This window comes from Rhineura floridana, chromosome 14, assembly GCF_030035675.1.
Source record: "Rhineura floridana isolate rRhiFlo1 chromosome 14, rRhiFlo1.hap2, whole genome shotgun sequence".
NCBI lineage: Eukaryota > Metazoa > Chordata > Lepidosauria > Squamata > Rhineuridae > Rhineura > Rhineura floridana.
In genome coordinates this window covers 2,094,738-2,113,836 of record NC_084493.1, presented here as the reverse complement: position 1 = coordinate 2,113,836, position 19,099 = coordinate 2,094,738, and the positions used below count along the sequence as shown (strand labels likewise).

The 19,099-nt window shown below is 45.7% G+C and overlaps 1 protein-coding gene across 1 annotated transcript in view; it reads right to left on the bottom strand.

Moving 5' to 3' along the window:
• Positions 1–19,099, bottom strand: part of ITGA11 (integrin subunit alpha 11) — a 102,448-nt gene that overhangs the window by 73,321 nt on the left and 10,028 nt on the right. The window contains exon 2 of the mRNA XM_061595536.1: positions 13,316–13,427. Coding sequence (XP_061451520.1) covers positions 13,316–13,427 — 112 coding nt within the window. The remainder of the gene's footprint in view (positions 1–13,315; positions 13,428–19,099) is intronic.

The following is a 19,099-nucleotide window of genomic DNA, read 5'->3' as shown; positions in this document are numbered from 1 at the left end:
AATGGGTTCTTCAAGACATGCTGGCTGGGGCTGATGGCAGTTGTAGACCAAAACATCAGGGAGGCACTAGGTTGGAGAAGGCTGATATGGATAGATAGCCCTACATGCTAGATAACGGTGTGTTGATTAAGTCAGCTCTGCTTAATTCAGCAAAAGGAACCCAATGACAGCAATCATTAGCTATATCACGGCAATGTCGCAGAACCAAAAATACGGCATAGAACAGTTGGTGATCAAGTCCATATGCGATGAGAAATCTCATTTTGTTCTGACCATAAAAGCAAGGCCTCAGAAAATCCTGAAACTCCCCATCCCTTTCTTGTGAGAGCACAATGGGAATTGTAGTTTGCAGTGACTACTGCAGTAACAGTATATCCCAACACAAGAGAAGACAAAACCAATTTTTTTGGACATCTAGAATTTCCAGGGTGGGGAAAATGTTTGCGGGACTATTCTATTAAAAATCTCTTTGGCTCCCATCATTTGAAACAAATTCAGGAACAACAGTTCAGTTCTGGCAAGAGTCTGTTTTTTCTAGAGTTCCTTGCGACAGAAGTCCTGAGCTGAACTGGGGTGGGGGTGGTTCAGAAAGATTTTCGCCTATTTTCTGTCCTGTTGGGATGGGCACTCAGAAGGCATAACTTTTGGGTGGGGAAGGGAAATATACCCAGATTTAAAAAAAAATATGTTCAGGTATTTATGCGCAATAACAATTCTGCAATAAAGTTTTTAAAAAGAGAGTTTTAATTATATTTTAAAAGCTAGGCATTTATGCACATTAGCAGTACGCAAGGAGGGATTCCTAAAACAAGTCTTTTAGGATGCAAAATAATAATGAGGGAAATAATGAGCAGGCATTGGGTGGTGGTAGGGATTTGTGAAACACAGCGGAAGTAAAACTTTTTTCACAGACCTTTCACAACCTTTGACACAGCACTTTTCACACTGAAAAAGAAATCAAGTTGTGAACATCCAGCTACAACATTAAGACCCTGTTCCTCCTTTTTAACCATTTCATTTGCCTTGAGTACGATCATGCATTTTCCTTGGTTAACAGCTCAGTTTGAGGCAGGTCCCACCATCTTTTATGGGGCTTACTCGCTAGAAAGTGTGTTTAGGACTACAGCCTTAGGGCAACTTTTCTAAATACAGGGAGTTTTTCACGGAGGCGCATTTTAAAATCCACACAGCCCACCTCATCTGCAGTGGTATGATACAAGCAGCACTCTGCCACGCGGTTCTGTTGAGCTAGGCTATAAACCCCATTTGGTTTTGCATTCCTGGTCATCGAGAAAGGCTGGAGGAATGAAATTGGTATAGTTAAGCCTACCTTATTGCTTCTTCTACATGTTTATTTTCTCCTTCTATTCCTTTTTTGCACAGAAGTATTTTTCTTTTATTGTACCAGTTGCAATTTTTTTTAATATCCTATCCTTTCCTATCCTATCCCCTTCAAAAGAAGGCCTCCCCCCAACCCCCCCACTGGTGCATGCAGTTGCTAGCCAGACCACCAGAGACTGACAGACAAGAAAGCTGGAGAAATTACTAACTGCTTTTCCAGATCAGCCCAATCGTTGCTGTAAATCTTCAGAGCAGATTTGATGCTGCCTCCCCCGAGTCCCTTTGCTTTTTTTTCACATTACCGTAAGACAGAGAACGTCATGTCTGCTCCTGCAGTGTGATTACCCAAAGTATATGGGGGTTTGCCACTAGCTTCTCTCCAAGCCCATGTGGTAACTAACTCGCAACAAGAGAGGGCTGGAAGCCTCGCGCCTCTTTGGCTGGAATCGGCCTCTTTTAGATTCCTGCTTCGTTCTCTGGGTGATTTCAAGGATCAGAGGGACAAGGGACCCAGAGAAGTCTTTTGTGCACAGAAGTGTACTAGAGATTACCGAAAGGCATTGCTAAGTAACAAATGGCACACACACATACACACAAAATTAAATAAAGGCCGTTGAGAAAAATGTGTATTAGGGCAACCCCTTTATTAGACCCATGAAAACAGAGCTCAAGCATTTGAGTCCTCCAGAACTCTTAAGCAGGTTAGATCAGGGGCGGGGACCCTTTTTCAGCCTGAGGGCCACATTCCCTCATGGGCAGCCTCGTGGGGACCACATGCCAGGGGTGGCTGGGGGCAGAGGCAAAACTAAGCAGGGAGGCATTACCTTTGTATCGGAAGCTACATTCCAACCACACAGCGGTCAGACGTTCCTACCTCCTCTCTCCATCCAGCCCGTTAACACGAATGATTGGAGTTCAAGGACACCTTGCAGCCAGGCAAACGCTACTGTTGCTGCTGCTGCTGCTAATTATTATTATAATAATAATAAGTTTATATACTGCTTATGTGCCAAAAGGGCTCTTGAAAGACGAGGATGTAGATGTTTACCTAAGGTATTCAAAATATACACATAAAAAGGTACAGGGCAAATGCCACAAACAGGGGCTTGAAAGCACACGCTTTTTACCAGCACACTCATCAGAGACCCAAATGGGCAGCAGCTTTCTTCAGAGTACGAATTCAGGGTCCAAGCCAGGTTGGTTGCTGTGTAATGTGTGAAAGGGCTCAGAGGTGGGGTGGGGGCTACATAATATAAGAACGCAAGAAGAGCCTGCTGGATCCTGCCAGTGACCCATCTAGTCCAGCATCCTCACATTGGCCAACCAGATGCCCCCAATAGGAAGCCCACAAGCAGGACCTAAATACAAGAGCACTCACTCTCCCTTCTCGCAGTTTCCAGCAACTGGCATTTAGAGGCCTTGGCCGGCAACAGTGGAGGCAGAGCAGAGCCATCAGGGTTAGTAGCCATTGATCGCCTTTATCCTCCATGAATTTGTCTAAGCCTCTTTTAAAGCCATCCAAAATGTTGGCCATCACTGCTCTTGTCAGAGCAAATTCAATAGTGCTTTCTGTTGTCTGTCCTGAAACTTCTAATATTCAGCTTCGTTGGGTATACCCAAGTTCTAGTATTGTGTGAGAGGGAGAAAAACGTTTCTCTGTCCATATCCTCCACACTGGGCATAATTTTATACACCTCTATCATGTCTTCTCTCAGTCGCCTTTACTTTAATCTAAAAAGCCCCAGATTGGTGGTGCTGGTGGGGAGGCCTTTCATGATTTGCCCAGGTGCCGAACACAACAGCTGCAGTAATCGGATCATGGTTAGCCAGCCTTGCGCATCAAAACTCATTAGTGACCCCATTTCTTTCACCCTCTGGGGCCCAGGGCAGGTTTCCATTTCAGTGACTGCGTTGCTCTGGTGAGGAGATGTCATTTTTTTTTCCAGGATGAAAAATGGGCTGTTGCAGAACATCTGAGGGTAGAGTCTGCAATTAGGTTGGATTTATTTTTATCCAGGATTAGAAAATGGTCACATCAGCATTTGGAAACACACATGTGAAGTGGAGGCTCCAGGAGAGGAGAGGAAGTGAGGCAGACTCTTCCTTTTTCTGGAGATGTGGCTGAGCAGGATGGTTAGAGAAGAGGAGATCCACATGAAATAATGACAGAGCAAAGAAAGGCCGGGGGGCAAGGAGGGAAGTCCTACTTGGTCTTTAGCAGCCAGTCAAAAGGCTTGGGGCCACTTCCCCCTCCAAGGGCTCCCCTAGTGACCCAGACTGGTGCTTCGGGTGGGACAGGAGGAAGACCTGCCCCATCATGGGCTCAGTGAGATCCAGCTGCCCAGCCACCTTCCCTTCCCTCCAGAGAGCCTCAGTGGGTCTGCTGCCTGACAACACCAGGGAAGGCAGGAGTGAAGGCAAAAATGACTTCTGATTATATGCCCCAATCTTATGGAATGTCATCATTCCACTTACTTTGTAAGCACGACTCTTTTGTTCAGCCACCATGCCTTAGACACCCAGCTGATCGCTGTGCTGTGCAGGAGAGGGCAACTTGCAGATCCCGTCTTCTCCAGAGATCCGTTCCACGCAACATAAGAATTGGGCCTTTAGTGTGGCCGCACTTCCCTTCTGCAACTCCCTCATGTTACATACCACACAGGCACCGTCCCTTGCCTTTTTGGTTCCTGTGGAAGACTTTCGGTATTTGAATTTATTTGAAATTGTGTTTATATACATAATTGTGAGTGTGTGTGTATTGCTTTAATTTGGGTGTGTATATATGCAATTTATTAATTTGTGCATATATATTCAGTTGTTTTTAGACAGTTTTAACTTCTTATATGTGCAGTTGCTTGTTTACGGTTGTTATTATATTATGAAATCATTTCGAGAAGCTTTGTAAGCAGCAATTAATAAATGAAATAAATAAATGAGCCATTTTTGAGAGCCTCATGCAACTATAAGGTAAGATATGAACATTCCAAATAAATAATCATACACATGGGCTTGCCTCACCTTCACCAGAGAAATAGTAATGGCCAGGCGATATCTGTCATGCACAGTGTGGAAGAATTACTTGTGCCCTGAAACAAGACTGAGGAGAGCTGTTGGAAGGGGCTTGGCGCAGGAATTTCATAGTTCAGAGGTGGCTCAACATGCTTTGCAGAAGCATTTTCCTGATATTGCAACTTAAAGGGGTTTTGGGGAGGAGAGCCATGGCAGTTGCAGTTAGGAGCCAGCAGAGGCGTTTCCCACTCAATGGATCGTCACCTTGTAGTGGTGAGTGGGCTTGCATGTTCCAATGAGCCCTGTGAGCGATGCCGTCAGGAGTCATGCACTCCCAGCAGGGTCACCCATGGTGGTAAGGTCAAGGGAGAGGAACCAGACAAAGAACGATCCAAGAACGTCCTCAATGGCAGAACAGGTAGAGGATAACAATGTGTATGTTACAATGGCTGTGAAGGCAGATGAAGGCTGCAGCAGATAAAAGACTTCCAATCGTCGTGCTATCCATGCCATTGGATCAAAGCCTTTTTCTGTCAAGATTGTGTGTGGATCGTTGTGCGCCGATCTCCCCACATAAAACAAATTCACGCACAGGTGTCTTCCAACCAAATTATCTTGGAAGACAATCTTACTCGGCCACAAGTGATCGCCAATGAATGGAGGCTGATCCATTAGGGCAAATGAGGCATTGCCCCACCAACCCCCACCTGCCTGCCTTCTTGCTTATAACCAGACAGGAGGTGGCTGTGCCTGTAATTGGCTCTGGCTCCATCTACTGTTAGTCTCTCTGCCTTCCGCCCCACCAGCCCAGCGGGCACCAGCCAACACTGCTAGGGGGAAAGGAGAACTTCATTTAGTTCACATTTTTAAATGAACTAATCTGCCTCCTGGACTTAAACATGGATCGGAACATAGTCAGCCTTTGCATGTTGTATTTCTGTGGATCTTGCAATACAGCTCTCAGCTCAAAAGATGTACCAAAATACATTTTAAAAATTGTGTATTTTAGGATGACATGCTTAGACTTGCACACACTGAGACAAAAATGTGTATTCCAATATGTATCTTTTTGTGATCAAATATGGGCTGTATTCAAACAACCTTTGCTCAGAGTACACCCACTGAAATTAATAGAGCTCAGTTAGCCATGGCTATTAATTTTAATAGGTTGACAATGAGTAAAAATTAATTGAATACAACCCTATGTATTTAATTATGTATTTCAATACAAATTTTCATGCAGATAAACCCAATAATTCACAGATTAGTACAGAAATGGGATGGAATAGAATTAGGAACGCACACATGTGAAACTGAGAGGAAATAGATTGACCCTACAGCCAGTCAGGCTACCTGGGCAGTCCTGGGCTTAGTGGATGGACAGGCTGGGCCAGTATTAAGCAGTATTTTTATCATCCTGCAAGGTACTGGCCTGCCGCCATGGCCTGCCTTTCCGTTCTCCCCACACAGAGGCTGATGCTTCCCCAGTTTCAACATTTGTCATGAAGTCCTCCTCTAGAGAGCCAGGGCGGGAAGAGTGTGCTATGACAATTAACAAGGGGAAAGTAACACTTCGCTCTCTTTTCCCGAGTGCCAGAAATGTCTCTTGCGGCTTCTTAAACATGTGTCTGCCAGTCCTGTCTAAGGAATCTCTAGGGAGGCTCTGGGTCACACGCCCATCTTCCATCAATTCCATATTTCTCACCTCTCTTGCGTGCAACCACCAGCTTAGTTATGCACTCGCTTTCCCCATCATCACTACCACCGCATTAAGTGAACTATGCACTGTCTTCTTAAGTACAGACCAGCCTCTTTGTGCCCTCTCATCCCTTGGTGAGCCAGTCTGGGGGAGGATGCCCTAGTGCCCTGGTTCTGCCTTGGCTTTGGAAGCCATTTTTGGATCTCTGTCGGAGGGTAGGGCATTCCATCCTCCTGCTCCAAGAGAATGTTAGTTATTGGATGATACATGAACACTGGGAGCACTATACTTGTTCTGCTGGTGAAATGTTTTGAACCAGTGAAAAGTTGTTGTGCAAGAGAAAGCACAGTCAAGTTGCTGCTAACCTTGCTGCGCAATAGATTGTGCAATGAGTTTTCACTAGCACCAGCTATTGTGTTGGAATTCCTTTCTTGCACAGCATTAAAACTCACCCATCCATTAGTGCAACAGCCCTTTCGTGCTAGCAGCCAGAGAAAGGTGGACGCATCCCACTATAAAGTGAAAGCTATCCATGGAAAACACAAGTGGTGGTGCAGTGGTTAGATTGTCAAACCGGGACCAGGAAAACTAGGGTTCACATCCCCTTTTGGCCACAAAGCTCACTGGGTGACCTTGGGCCAATCACTGTCCCTTAGCCTAACCTACCTCATAGGGCTGTTGTGCAGACAAATTTGGGAGGGAGAACCATGTACACCTCCTTAGCTCCTTCAACGAAAGAGGGAGATATAAATGCAATAAATAAACAAACAAACCCTAGACTGTAGCATGGCTGTGACTGGGCAGCTGGGTGCCCTAGAATAGCAGAGTTGGAAGGGGCCTATAAGGCCATCGAGTCCAACCCCCTGCTCAATGCAGGAATCCAAATCAAAGCATTCCAACACGAGGCTGTAGGGAAGATGGGAATCACTGCTCCTTTCAACACAGGCCTTATTTTGTGCTGAAAGTTCCTGGAGCAAAAGGCTTCAGCATGCACCTGAGCACTAGATTTGGGTGGAGAGGGTACCTTGGACCTGAGGCAGTGGTAGTTAGCATCTAAACAGGCTGACCTTTGCTGCAACCTGTGGGGTGTTTTATATGCGGGAAACTATGGAGTGGAAATCCAGTGGAACCTCAGCCACATGTCTAAGATGCAATATGATCAATTTGGACTACAGCTGCGGTCTGCTGTAAGTAGGGATGGAGGGAGGTGGAACCGGATTCAGTTCACATTTAAAGGTGAATCTAGCAAATTCGTGCTTTGAAACAATATGAGAACTGAAACACACCCATCTTTCGAAATTCACACTACTCAAAAGTTTGTGATGCAATTCTCCAACCAAACAATGCTTACAAAAATGCATATGTTAGGAAGCAGCGTGCCTAAAAATGACTGCATTCGTGAAAACACCTTCAAAAATGCGTAATAATAGGAGAAATTGTGTATATTAGTCAAAATTGCATAGAAATGTGTTTATTAGAAGGAATTCACACTAAAATGCTGAAGAATTTTCATGAGGATTTAAACGCGCGTGCACACACCAATTGCTGCAAAAATGCAGAGAACTGAATTTAAGATTGGAAAAATGAGGAACTAAGAGGACCAAAACCGACAGATCCTTCTCCCTCTAGCTGTTAGCCAGTCTCCCACCCCATCTGATGTGGATAATGTATTTGCATTGGCAGGGCAAATAAAAATATTTTAAAACTCTCTGTCTCTCTCTTTAAATTTTTTTCAAATGAAATGCCTAAGTTAGATCACGAGCTGCTGTTTCTGCTGCTCATTTTGTTTGGGTAAAATAGCCATAACTTAGTGTCAGAGCACCTGCTTTGCATGTAGAAGGACCCAGGTTCAGTCCCCAACATCGTCTCCAAATAGAGCTGGGAGAGATTCCTGCCTGAAACCCTGGAGAGCTGCTGCCAGTCAGTGCAGACAACACTGAGCTAGATGGACCCTGATTCAATATAAGGCAGATTCCTATGTTTTTTGGGGGGGGCATAGCAGCCTGCTGCCTAATCACAACTATGCTAAAATCCTGAATTTCCCCATTTTTGAAAAATATGAGTCTTACTTCTGCCCAGGTGAAGGGGGGCATCAAAACGAACCATCTCTAGAATTATCTATCTCCGTGCCTTACACAAGCGGCCCCCCGCCCCCATGCAGGCCTGTGTTAGGATCCCTGCCAGGGAGCTGCATTGAACCTTGTAAAGGAAATCAGTTAATTTATCAACATGGGCATGTGGAGCTTGCATTCAGTGCTCAAGTTTCAACAGACGGGACACCTGTTAAAAATGTTTCAGAATATTTCAATAGCTTGAGCATGAAAGAAGAAGAAAGAGCAACTTCATCTGATGCAACCCTTATTATACCAACAGCCTGTGACTGCTGTGCTCATTGTGAAAGGAAAAGGGGTCCAAACACGTGGGATCATTTTGAAGAGGGAAAAGGGAGCCAACCCCACTAAATTTGGAAAGAATGAGACTGAATGGTTGATCTGGAAAGACCATGAAGGCAGAAGATGATCTAATATGCTGGCTGTATTTGGGAGCAGTCTAAATGATTTCTTCTGACCCCCCTCCCAGAATTTGGTAATCTGGATTCCTTCCTTTCAGACTTTCCACTACCTCGGTTATTCTTGAACCCCCCTCTCCCCCAAATGTGGAACTCTTGGCTGTCTGTCCCCACAGTCCAGAATGAATAAAACAGTCCCTGCTTAGATCTTTTTATATGTGCATAAGCACAGACACAACAGTAGTCACTTGTCAATATTAGTCACCTGTCCTCTAAAGCAGCCTTCCTCAACCTGGTGCCATTCAGATGTTTCGAATGACAACTTCTCTGGGGCTGATGGGAGTTGTAGTCCGAAACATGTGGAGGGCACCAGTTCAGGTAAAGCTGCTCAAAAGATTTGAAAAATATTTGCAACCTAGTGTTATTTCACCATTTGGGGGCTTGGACCAAAACTATTGAGGTTAACCCACTGACTTGGTGAAATTACTGTTGCTGTTTATTAATTTTGTATTTCTCATAGTCCTCAGTAACACCAATTTCAATAACTGTTTGCAGGGGCAAACTATCTCAAACTTTTCCAAAAGTAAACTCTTCCTCCACATTCATATTTTGTAATAATGAAATCATGCAATTAAAAAAAACTACTTAAAAACAACACTTCCTCCTAACGATATATGCCTAATGTTGCTGGAAAGTCCAAAGCTGATAGCAACACACTTCTTGATGATGACCTTGCTAGGTTGAGTGTGGATGTGATGTGGGGAAGGCAGTAAGTTGTGGGAGCAAACTAAGATGAAGACAGCATCTGGAAAGGCATAAAATACATCTCCTGACTTCTTTTTGGAGTTTTCTTTTTGGGGGGGGAGTGGGTATTTAGGTACGTTTGCATAAAGATGAGGATCAGACAAAAAATCCCCTCTATCCCTGGGCTGAGGGTTGGAGCAAATAGGGCCAGTGGCAGAGGGTGGCCAGGTCAGGCCCTGGCAGAGGGCCCCTGTGGCCCTCCTTAGGGTGGGAAGGTAGCGTTACCATTCCATGATTCACAGCAGCAGCAGCTCCCAACCCTGCCATGGATCGAGGAGAGGAAGCTCCTAGGCACCCGCCCCCCATACAGACTGCATGGGATTCAATAAGATTGCACCTATGCCCCACCTACCTCTCCTGTTGCTGTGAATGCTGCGCACGCTGCGTGCACATACCTACCATCAACCAAGATGGTGGCGGAGGCTTCCCTAAAGGGCTGATGCTTCTGCTGCCATCTTGGTTGACGGTAGACATGTGCGCACATGGCATTCACATGAGGCGACGGGAGAGGTAAGTGGGGCGTGCATGCACATGGTGTGGGCCTGGGGCAGGCTGGTGCCCAAGGACCCAGTCATGTCTGGTGCCAGCCCTGGGGCAAAGATCCTCAAAGCCTCTAGAAGAACCGTAGGCAGAAGGACTCTGTCTAGCCCACAAACAGGTGCCCAACCCTAAACAAAGAGGCAGACAAATCTCTCAGTGTGATTTTCTCTCAGTTCCTAATTTTCCCAGCCTTCCATTCTCCACATTTCCACATGTTTTCATTTTTCTTTACCACAAAGTCCTAATGAAAATCCACCAGCCCTTTACCACAAATTTCTCATTTCTGTATGCATTTCTGGCAAATATTTACACTGCATTTTAGAAGTTATTTTAACTAATTTTATGCTCACTGTTCCCTAATATTCGCATTTCTGCAGACATTATTTGGCTGGAGAGCTGTATCACAAAATTAGGAGCAGTGTGGATTTTGAGGACGGCTGCATTTCGGTTTGCATACTGTTTCAGAAAGTGCGAATTAGGACTTGTGACATGCATAAGATATTCGAGAGAAGTTCCGGTCTTAAAAAAAAGTATCTTTTTGGGAAAGGAGACGAAAGACTTCGAAAGAATCCAAAGATGAGAAGCGAGTTTAAATTCCTCTTGAAATACTTGGTAGGATGCCAAGATTTGTAAGAGCTGTCATTAGAAGGGTCTTTCCGACACAGCCTGGCATTTCTCAGTTTGTCATTCAGATGTCCCCCCTCCTTTTCGTTCCCAATGAGTCTTGCTGGAATTTTGGAATCCCTGCAGGCCGCCAGTCAAGGACAGTTGCCTGTTTTCCCCCTTAAACATCATGCTGTGGTTTTGCTCTCTTTCCATTGCGCTGCCTCCTGCGGATTTCAGATCTAGCATTGCTGGCTCACTCTGGGCACCACAATCGCTGCTGGGCCACTGGATTCTTTGGTAGCACAACATACGCCTGTCGGTTTTGTAGTATAGATGGCTTGTTTGTTTAGTGATTCATAGTTTAACCATAGTGAGTCATGGTGGCTTTACAATAGCATTTTTTCCTTTTTTTTTCTTTTTGGTTTGGGGTAAAACAAATATCTTTAACTACTTATTTTATTGTTGGGTGTTCATTTTAGGCATTTGAGGAGAAGAAAAAGAGTTTTAAGGGCTTCCTCACACATGCGTGCCCATGATTTGAGAACTGCAACATCTCCACAGATGTAACGCCCCAGATAAATCTTTCATACCATCTCAAAGGAAATATATGTCATGGGGAGTCAGTACATCCAGCTGTCAGTGAACGCTACACTGCACACACAGAGATGGGGGATATGGCATTATAGGTTTCTTCTTCCCAATATGCTTTGGTGAAACCGGAAACCTGAAGAACACCTAACAAGGCTTCCTTTACACAGGGCCGGCCAACCACTAGGAAAGCAAGGCGGCTGCTTCAGGCAGCAGATGCTCAGGGGGTGGCAATGGCGAGTTCGGTATGCCCTGACCTCCGCTAGACTGTTGGCCTCGGGTGCCATGGTGGACACTGCCTCACCACTAGCAAGAAGGTTCAGCTGCCAGTCCAGTCGGTTTCTGGAGGGCACCATCTTGTCCTTTACCTCAGGGAGCAAAAGGTTTTGCATTTAGAGAAGGGGCTGCAGCTCACTAGGAAAAAGCATGCAGAACTCCTCAAATTCAGCCCCTGGCAGAGACGCCAGTCTGAAACCCAAGTCAGGATAGGCAATACTGAACTAGATGGCCCAATGGTCTGATTCAGTATAAGGCACTTCCTCTTCTCCTGCATTCCTAATGTCTCCTGCCTCTTCCCGGTTTCCATCTTAAGATTCTTACCAGATGCAGAAGACACAAATGGCTAAACCACCAGTCAATTGCCCCTCACCCTCACTCGCCTAGCCTGATGAAGAGTTCTGGACAACTCGAAAGCTTTCACATTATTTTGCGGCATTTTGGTTGGTCTAAACAAAGACATTGCCCCAGTCTTTATTTATTTATTAATTTATTATTTGATTTATATCCTGTCCTTCCTCCCAGCAGGAGCCCAGGGTGGCAAACAAAAGCACTAAAAACACTTTAAAACATCCTAAAAACAGACTTTAAAATGCATTAAAACAAAACAACTTTAAAAACATTTTTTTAAAAAAGCTTTGAAGACATCTTTTAAAAAGTTAAAAAACACATTGTTTAAAAAAAAGTTTAAAAACACATTAAAAAGCAATTCCAACACGGAAGCAGACTTTATTAAATTTATATCCTGCCCTTCCTCCCAGTAGGAGCCAAGGGCGGCAATATGGATTTTTCTTGTGGGCCAACAGAGCTACCTTTACTGTTTTGTATTACACACACACACACACACAGAGAATTTCTCGTTGAGCACAGGCCAGACACCTAACAATGTGACAAGATTGGGAAGGGAAAGCAACCAGCAAGCATACATCACAGACATTTTTGGGTACTCCAGTTCCGTGCATCTGATCCTCACAAACAACCAGATGCCCCCCTCACTGACCACAGCAGTTTCCTGGTGGTCTGAAGGACATGCTGGGCGAATGATCATATCAGCATCATTAGCAAAACTCATAAAACAGACAGTGGTACAAACCCTTCTACAATGTAGTCAACCTTTCCTTTTGCTTCCTGAAGTTCAATCTGTGCACTAAGGGCCTAAGCCCAAGAACGTGTGAAGGTCCTGTGCTGTTCCATCCTTTCTTGAAAAGGAAGGGCAGGTTTTGCTGTGTATGGATGGAATTAGCTTCTTTCCTTTTCTTCTTTAGTTAAAACAATATGTGATGCAATTTGGACAAACAACACCTAGCACTGATATTTCAGCTCTTCACAACACATACAATGGCTGCATTCACATTTAATAGGCTAAACTGTGGTTTAGTGTTAGGTGGGTAAGCCTCCATGGGCTGAAGCAAAATGTTAAACTCATTTGGTCTCTTTTCTCTTCCTGAGTAGCCAGCAGGATGATTTCTGAAAGATTGTGTTGCTCTTTCAAACAATTATGGTGCAGCATTACATACAAACTGGGGCTTGTGGTTTATGTCAGCTGCACAACCCAGGGTTTGAAGCTGGCTTGTTTAGCAGCTAACTATTGTAAAACATAGCCCCTGGTTTGCATGCAATGCTAAGCCGAGGTTCTTTGAAATCAAACTAAACTCAGCAGAAAACCTCTCCCCCCCCCCCCCGAGCTGCATGAGAGGAAGAAGAATGGGGAAGTGCATGAGACTGACACTTTATTGGGGCTCACGGAGGCTTTTCTATGTAGCGTCTCACCATGGTTTAGTGTTATGTGTAAGCAGGGCCAACAACAACAAACATCCATGTATCAACTTTTGATGCAGAACGGTATTAAGAGACATAATAAAAGACATATTACTTGCCATCAGTGTAGGAAGCAACACCACAACATAAGCATTCACTTTAGGAACAATATGGTATTCATTTACCATTTCTTCCCATTGATTTCATGCTGCTGAACCGTATAGCCAAAATACGCTTCTTTAGAGCCTGGTATAATTCGTGGCTTCTTTGTGTCAATGTTGAAGGCGTCACAGAATCCTGAGACAAACAAATATGAAAAGAATTCAGTTGTGCAGGAAAGAGGGCTACAATGGCCATTCTAAATTAATAAAATAAATATAATTTAAAATAAGTAAATAAAAAGAAAATCTAAGATTGGGCTCTTTAAAAAAAATTTCTATTCCAAAATTCATTTTTGAGGAACACTTTTAGAAACTGCAACTCAAGTCTTTGTAGTTAAAAATTTCAGGGCCATAATTAAGGCTGCAGTGGCTTAGTTGCTTCGTTGGTTACATTAGTCAGCTGGGATGCAGCCCTGTAGCTCCTTGGACAGCATCTGAAGGGCCAGGCCATGCAGGTACCATAGCGATGGAGCCAATTTGGCACTTCAAATGCTGCGCCCACACAATGCCAAACCCCCTGCTGCCTTGTCCCTCTCCCTCTTGGTAGATGGCGGAGGCACGTGCCGTTTGGAAGTCAGCAGAATAAAGCAGCCCCACCCACTCAACCCGGCTGTCCGCTGCGGTCTGCAGAGGTCAGGCCCGTGAAAACTGTCCATCTTGCAGTGGTATGCACAGCTGCTGGAGTCCACGCTGAGCTGCACTAAAAGGAAAGCACCAAAAATGGGATATGTTAAGTCTGGCAAAGCCTGCTTATTACAGGAGCAATTTTCTGAAGTGAGGAAAGCACTTAACGCCTTGTGTACTGCATATGGCTTCCTTCACAGACAATGGCAATTGGCAGGGCGGAAGGCAGGGAGCCCAACAGTAGGTGGCACCAGAGGCAATGACAGGCAGAGCCAACTCAACTCTAGTTTTGTCCCCATCTTCCTCCCTGGGGAATTCTACAAGAGCAACACTGAGACGAAGGAGGAGGAGAAGGAATCTGACAGGCAGGGCCCCCCTTTAGATGGGTTGCAAGTAAGGCGGCAGGCAAGTGGGGGGTGGCTGAGGGTGGGCTGGGCTTGGTGGGGCAGCTCCCCCTTTGCCCTAATGAACTAGCCCCCACTGTGCACAGACATAGAAAAAGAGCTGGGGTGTAAAGGGAGCGGGGCTCCGAAGGGCAGTCCTTGCTTTTCTTTCTCAGTGCCCAGGCTCTGAAAAGGAACCGAGTCTTTATCTGTGCCAAGCCATTAAGGAAGAACATATATAGGGAAAGAGACAGGGCTGCCTGGCTTGGTTTACACTTGGATCAAAGCGTCTACCATTTCTCCCTCTTTCACACCTCCCATTTCTAGACAGTCGTGACAAATAAAAGGATAATTCTTGCAGCTTGGAAAGGAAGGGCTGCAATCATATTTTTGGGTTAGTCTTTTTGCTATAAATCCAGAATGGAATTTTCAATGGACAGAAGATAAAGCTCTTTTTCATTGTTTTGCTTCATCAGAATTTGTTGATTCCCCCCTCCCGCATAGAGTAGAGCCAGGAGTGTCTTCCAGGAATCCCAAAAATCTGGGGTTTATCCCTGTTCTTCTTCTTCTTTTGAAGAAACATTATTAACATTTTTTCATGATAAGGATGCCACATGGCTTCTGAACTGGAGGGATGCTGATCTGGCAAGGAGGAGAACCTTTTGACCAGAAGTGGCTGCTGCCTGACTGGGGTTTCTTGATTCTCACAGTGACAGCCGGCATCTATTTCGCAGGGGAAATGTTCCAAAACAGAGCACTTGCATTAGATTCATTTCATACATATATACATTTATTTAGAATACTTCTATTCTGCTGTCACAGTTTGCTGGGTCCCACACCCCTGACCACAGCTGCTGTTCCCTTCTTTCAGGAGCACAGGCTGAAATCCCCTCCGCCATTTCTCTGTTTTTCTGGACGCACACACAACATACACTGAAAACACATTTAAAGCACATGGCTTCCCCCAAAGAATCCTGGGGACCTGTGGTGGCTCCATGTCAGTGGGGCAATGGAATCCGCTGGGGGGTTTAGTCCATGATGAACCCATGATGAACAAACAGGGCTTCTCTAGTTTGATGGGAAAATAACGTACACACCATATATTTGAAGCACTTTTAAAGCACAAGACTTCCTCCAAAGGATCTGTAGTTTGTTATGGGTTCTGGGAATTATAGCTCTGAGAGGGTTAAACTACAGTTCCCAGCTGTGGCAGCCAATGGCTCCATGTCAATGGGAAAGTGCAATCTGCTCTGGGTTTTAATCAGAACTTTCAGGGAGCTGTCCGAGGTGCTTCAGCTCCTTGAAGGTTCAGACTAAAACCCAGAGCGGATTCCAGTGTCCCACCAACATGGTGACACCAGCCGGCACTGCTGAAGAGGCAGCCTCAGCCTTCGTCAAACTTCTCTGCCTCTTTTCCATGTCTTCCTCTTATAAGCAATCTGGAGGAGTTTGGAAACCTTCAGACTCTTGCCAACCCCACCCAGGGCTTCCGTCAAGGGGCCCCTCCAGACTGGTGGTGCTTTTTGCAGGTGTAGTCTGCAACATAGGGCTGGTATAGCACAGTGGGGAGGAGAGCCTGGCTGGGAGTCCAGAGTCTGAAAGTTCAAATCCCCGCTCGTGTCTCCTGGGTGTAAAGGGCAGCTAAAGATCACCCCCACAGTGAGTGGCTCAGGGATTACGTGCCCTACCACCTGTGCAGCCGTGGGCAAGCGGCATAGTCCCAAGGAGCCCAGTTGCCCCCCCAGCTGGCGGTTGTGGACAAGGAAGGGGCTGGCTTGTGCAGCTGTGGCAAGCTGAGCAGGCCCTAGCCAGCTGGGGAGGACTAGCCTCAGAGGGAGGGAATGGGAAACCCCCTCTGAATACCGCTTATCACGAAAACCCTATTCATAGGGTTGCCATAAGCCGGGATCGACTTGAAGGCAGCCCATTTCCATTTCAGTCTGCAACATGTTATTGATGGAATAACAGTGCATTAGTAGTGGATTTATACTGGGCTGTCCAGTATACTACCATTCAAATCTAGAACAGGAACAGACTTTACATGGTGTCTACATGAAACCAGGATGATCCAGGCAGCATTTCCTTGCCCTCGTTCTCACTCTTCCCTGCTGCTGAACCAGGCAGTGACTCCCACCAACACCCTATTCGAAGTGCCTCAACCATATCTCAGTAATCTTTACAGGAAACCAGTTAAGTTAGTCCAGGTCTTTGCCTCCAGTTTACACATGGGAAAGGGGAGGCAGGGCGAAAAAAAGAATGCCTTGCTTAAGGTCTACAAGACACAGGAGCCCTGGTGTAGTCTGAACTTCATGACTCATATAGGAACCTAGAAAGCTGGCTTATACCAGGTCAAACCATCAGTCCATATTGTCTCGATTGTCCAGGATTTCAGGCAAGGAACATTCCCCAGTCCTACCTCCTGGTGGCCTCACCTCAAAAAGGATATTGTAGAGCTGGAAAAGGTTCAGAAACAGGCAACCAGAATGATCAAGGGGATGGAGCAACTCCCCTATGGGGAGAGGTTGCGACATTTGGGGCTTTTTAGTTTAGAGAAAAGGCGAGTCAGTGGTGACATGATATAAGTTTATAAGTTATGCATATGGTGACATGATACAAGTTATGCATGGCATGGAGAAAATGGATAGAGAAAAGTTTTCCTCCCTCTCACGTAACAGCAGAACTCGTGGACATTCGATGAAGGTGAATGTTGGAAGATTCATGCCAGACAAAAGAAAGAACTTCTTCGCTCAGCGGATTGTTAAACTATGGAACTCGCTCCTACAAGAGGCAGTGATCGGCTTCAAAAGAGGGTTAGACAATTTCATAGAGGATAAAGCTATCAATGGCTACTAGCCACAATGGCTATGCTCTGCCTTCATAGTCAGAGGCAGCCTGTCTCTGAATGCCAGTTGCTGGAAACAGCAGGAGAGGGAAAGGCTTTTGAGCACAGGTCCTGCTTGCCGGCTTCCCATAACGGGCATCTGGCTGGCCACTGTGAGAACAGGAGGGTGGACTAGATGGCCTCCTTTGGTCTGATCCAGCAGGCTCTTAGGTTCTTACGCTGCAAAAGACTAACATGGCTACTCCTCCGGAAATTGTCTCTCACTTGCAACTTTTCTAAATAACAGGGAGTTTTTCGCATGGAGGCACATTTTAAAGTCCACACAGCTCACCTCATCTGCAGTGGTATGCTTCAAGCAGCACTCTGCCACACAGTTCTGTTGAGCTAATAACTAGGCTATAAACTCCACTCATTTTTGCATTCCTGGTCATCTAGAAAGGCTGGGGGAATGAAACTGGTATATTAATTTGTTTCTTTTACCTGTTACTTTTCTCCTTTATTCTCTCCAGCAGACTCTTCTGAGGTTCTTCCCCAAAGTTGCTGGGGGTCAAACTGAGGACCTTCTACATATGAGGCCTGTGCTCTGCCATCGAGCTGTGGCCCTTCCTCTCACGTTTGCCCACAACATCATTCCAGCTCTCGAGTGATTCAGGAGAAATCAGGAATGTTGCCCTTTCTTCCTCCCCGCCCAAATTATTTTTAAGCATTAGCAATGGATGAAGAGATTCAGCGGAATGTTGGACCAGTTGTTTGTTGCCGTGCATAATTGCAGTCTTATAATATAGTGGAAATAAAAGAGACCAAAGCAGTGTCTGGTCTTTGTCAACGCGGAAAGGAATTGGCCCAGAGAGGAGAAGGGATATAACTTGAGTTGAATTTGCAGCCGTTGTTTGGACGTGAGGATCAACTGATATTTTGTCCTCTGACTTTCTGAAAACCCTCATCTGTATGTCTTTTGACTAGGGATAGCCTGGCTCTAGGGCCAGCCTGGCTAGCGGGCACTGCCCTTTTTCTTGCAGGGTGACCCTGGCACCCTCTCCAGGGGAGGGGCTTGTAGCTGATTGGCAGAACATCTGCTTGGCATGCAGAAGGTCCCACGTTCAATGGCTAGTAGCCATTGTTAGCCCTATCCTCCATGCATTTGGCTTCTAGAGTCATCCAATTCACTCTTTTGAAACCATCCAACTTGCACATGTGATTCTTCCCCAGAGAGAACCTCTGCTTCTAGTTCTGCATACAGAATGACTCTTGTCAAAACCGTTAAATGGGCCTGTATGCTAACTCTGCATGCCAAAGGCACAAACACTTTTCCTTTTAAGAGAAAAGGAGGGAAGGTCTGAATTGCTTGGATGATGATGGCCGTGCTTGTCTATGGCCACAAAGGAACTTATAAACCACGCGAAGAACCAGGGCAGGCTCCATGTTTGGGGGGCTCCCAACAACGTGCTTTGGATGGGCCCCTCCATCTTCCTGGCCTGCTCTCCCAACCATAGTGGTGGTGGGAAGGACCATGGCCACCACCTCTGCCTGTTCACACCCCTCCCCTTGATCCGTTGGAGGACTGCCTCAGCAGGACCGGGCATCACCCCTACCCCCACCCTAAGGGAGTGGCCAGGAGTATGAAAGAGCAGAGTTGGTGCATGCTCCTGGCTGCCATCACTCTTTCATCCATTTTGTCCCAATGCTACTTAACACCACTCAGGCAGAGTGGGCCACTCAGGCAAGTGCTACTCACTTGCCTGAGTGGTTCACAAGGTTTCTGTGCTGTAAGGAGCTGCAAGTGTCAACCAGCTGATATACCCAAAAATGCTGGTGGTCTGGAGGAAAAGCAAAGCTCAGTGTGGGCTGGTCTTAACTCAGCCAGCAAGTTCAGAGGAAGGAGGCAGCCTGAAATCTGAAGGCTCCTCCATACATGCATATAATCTGTAATTTTATTTGGTTGTTTGTTTGTTTATTATT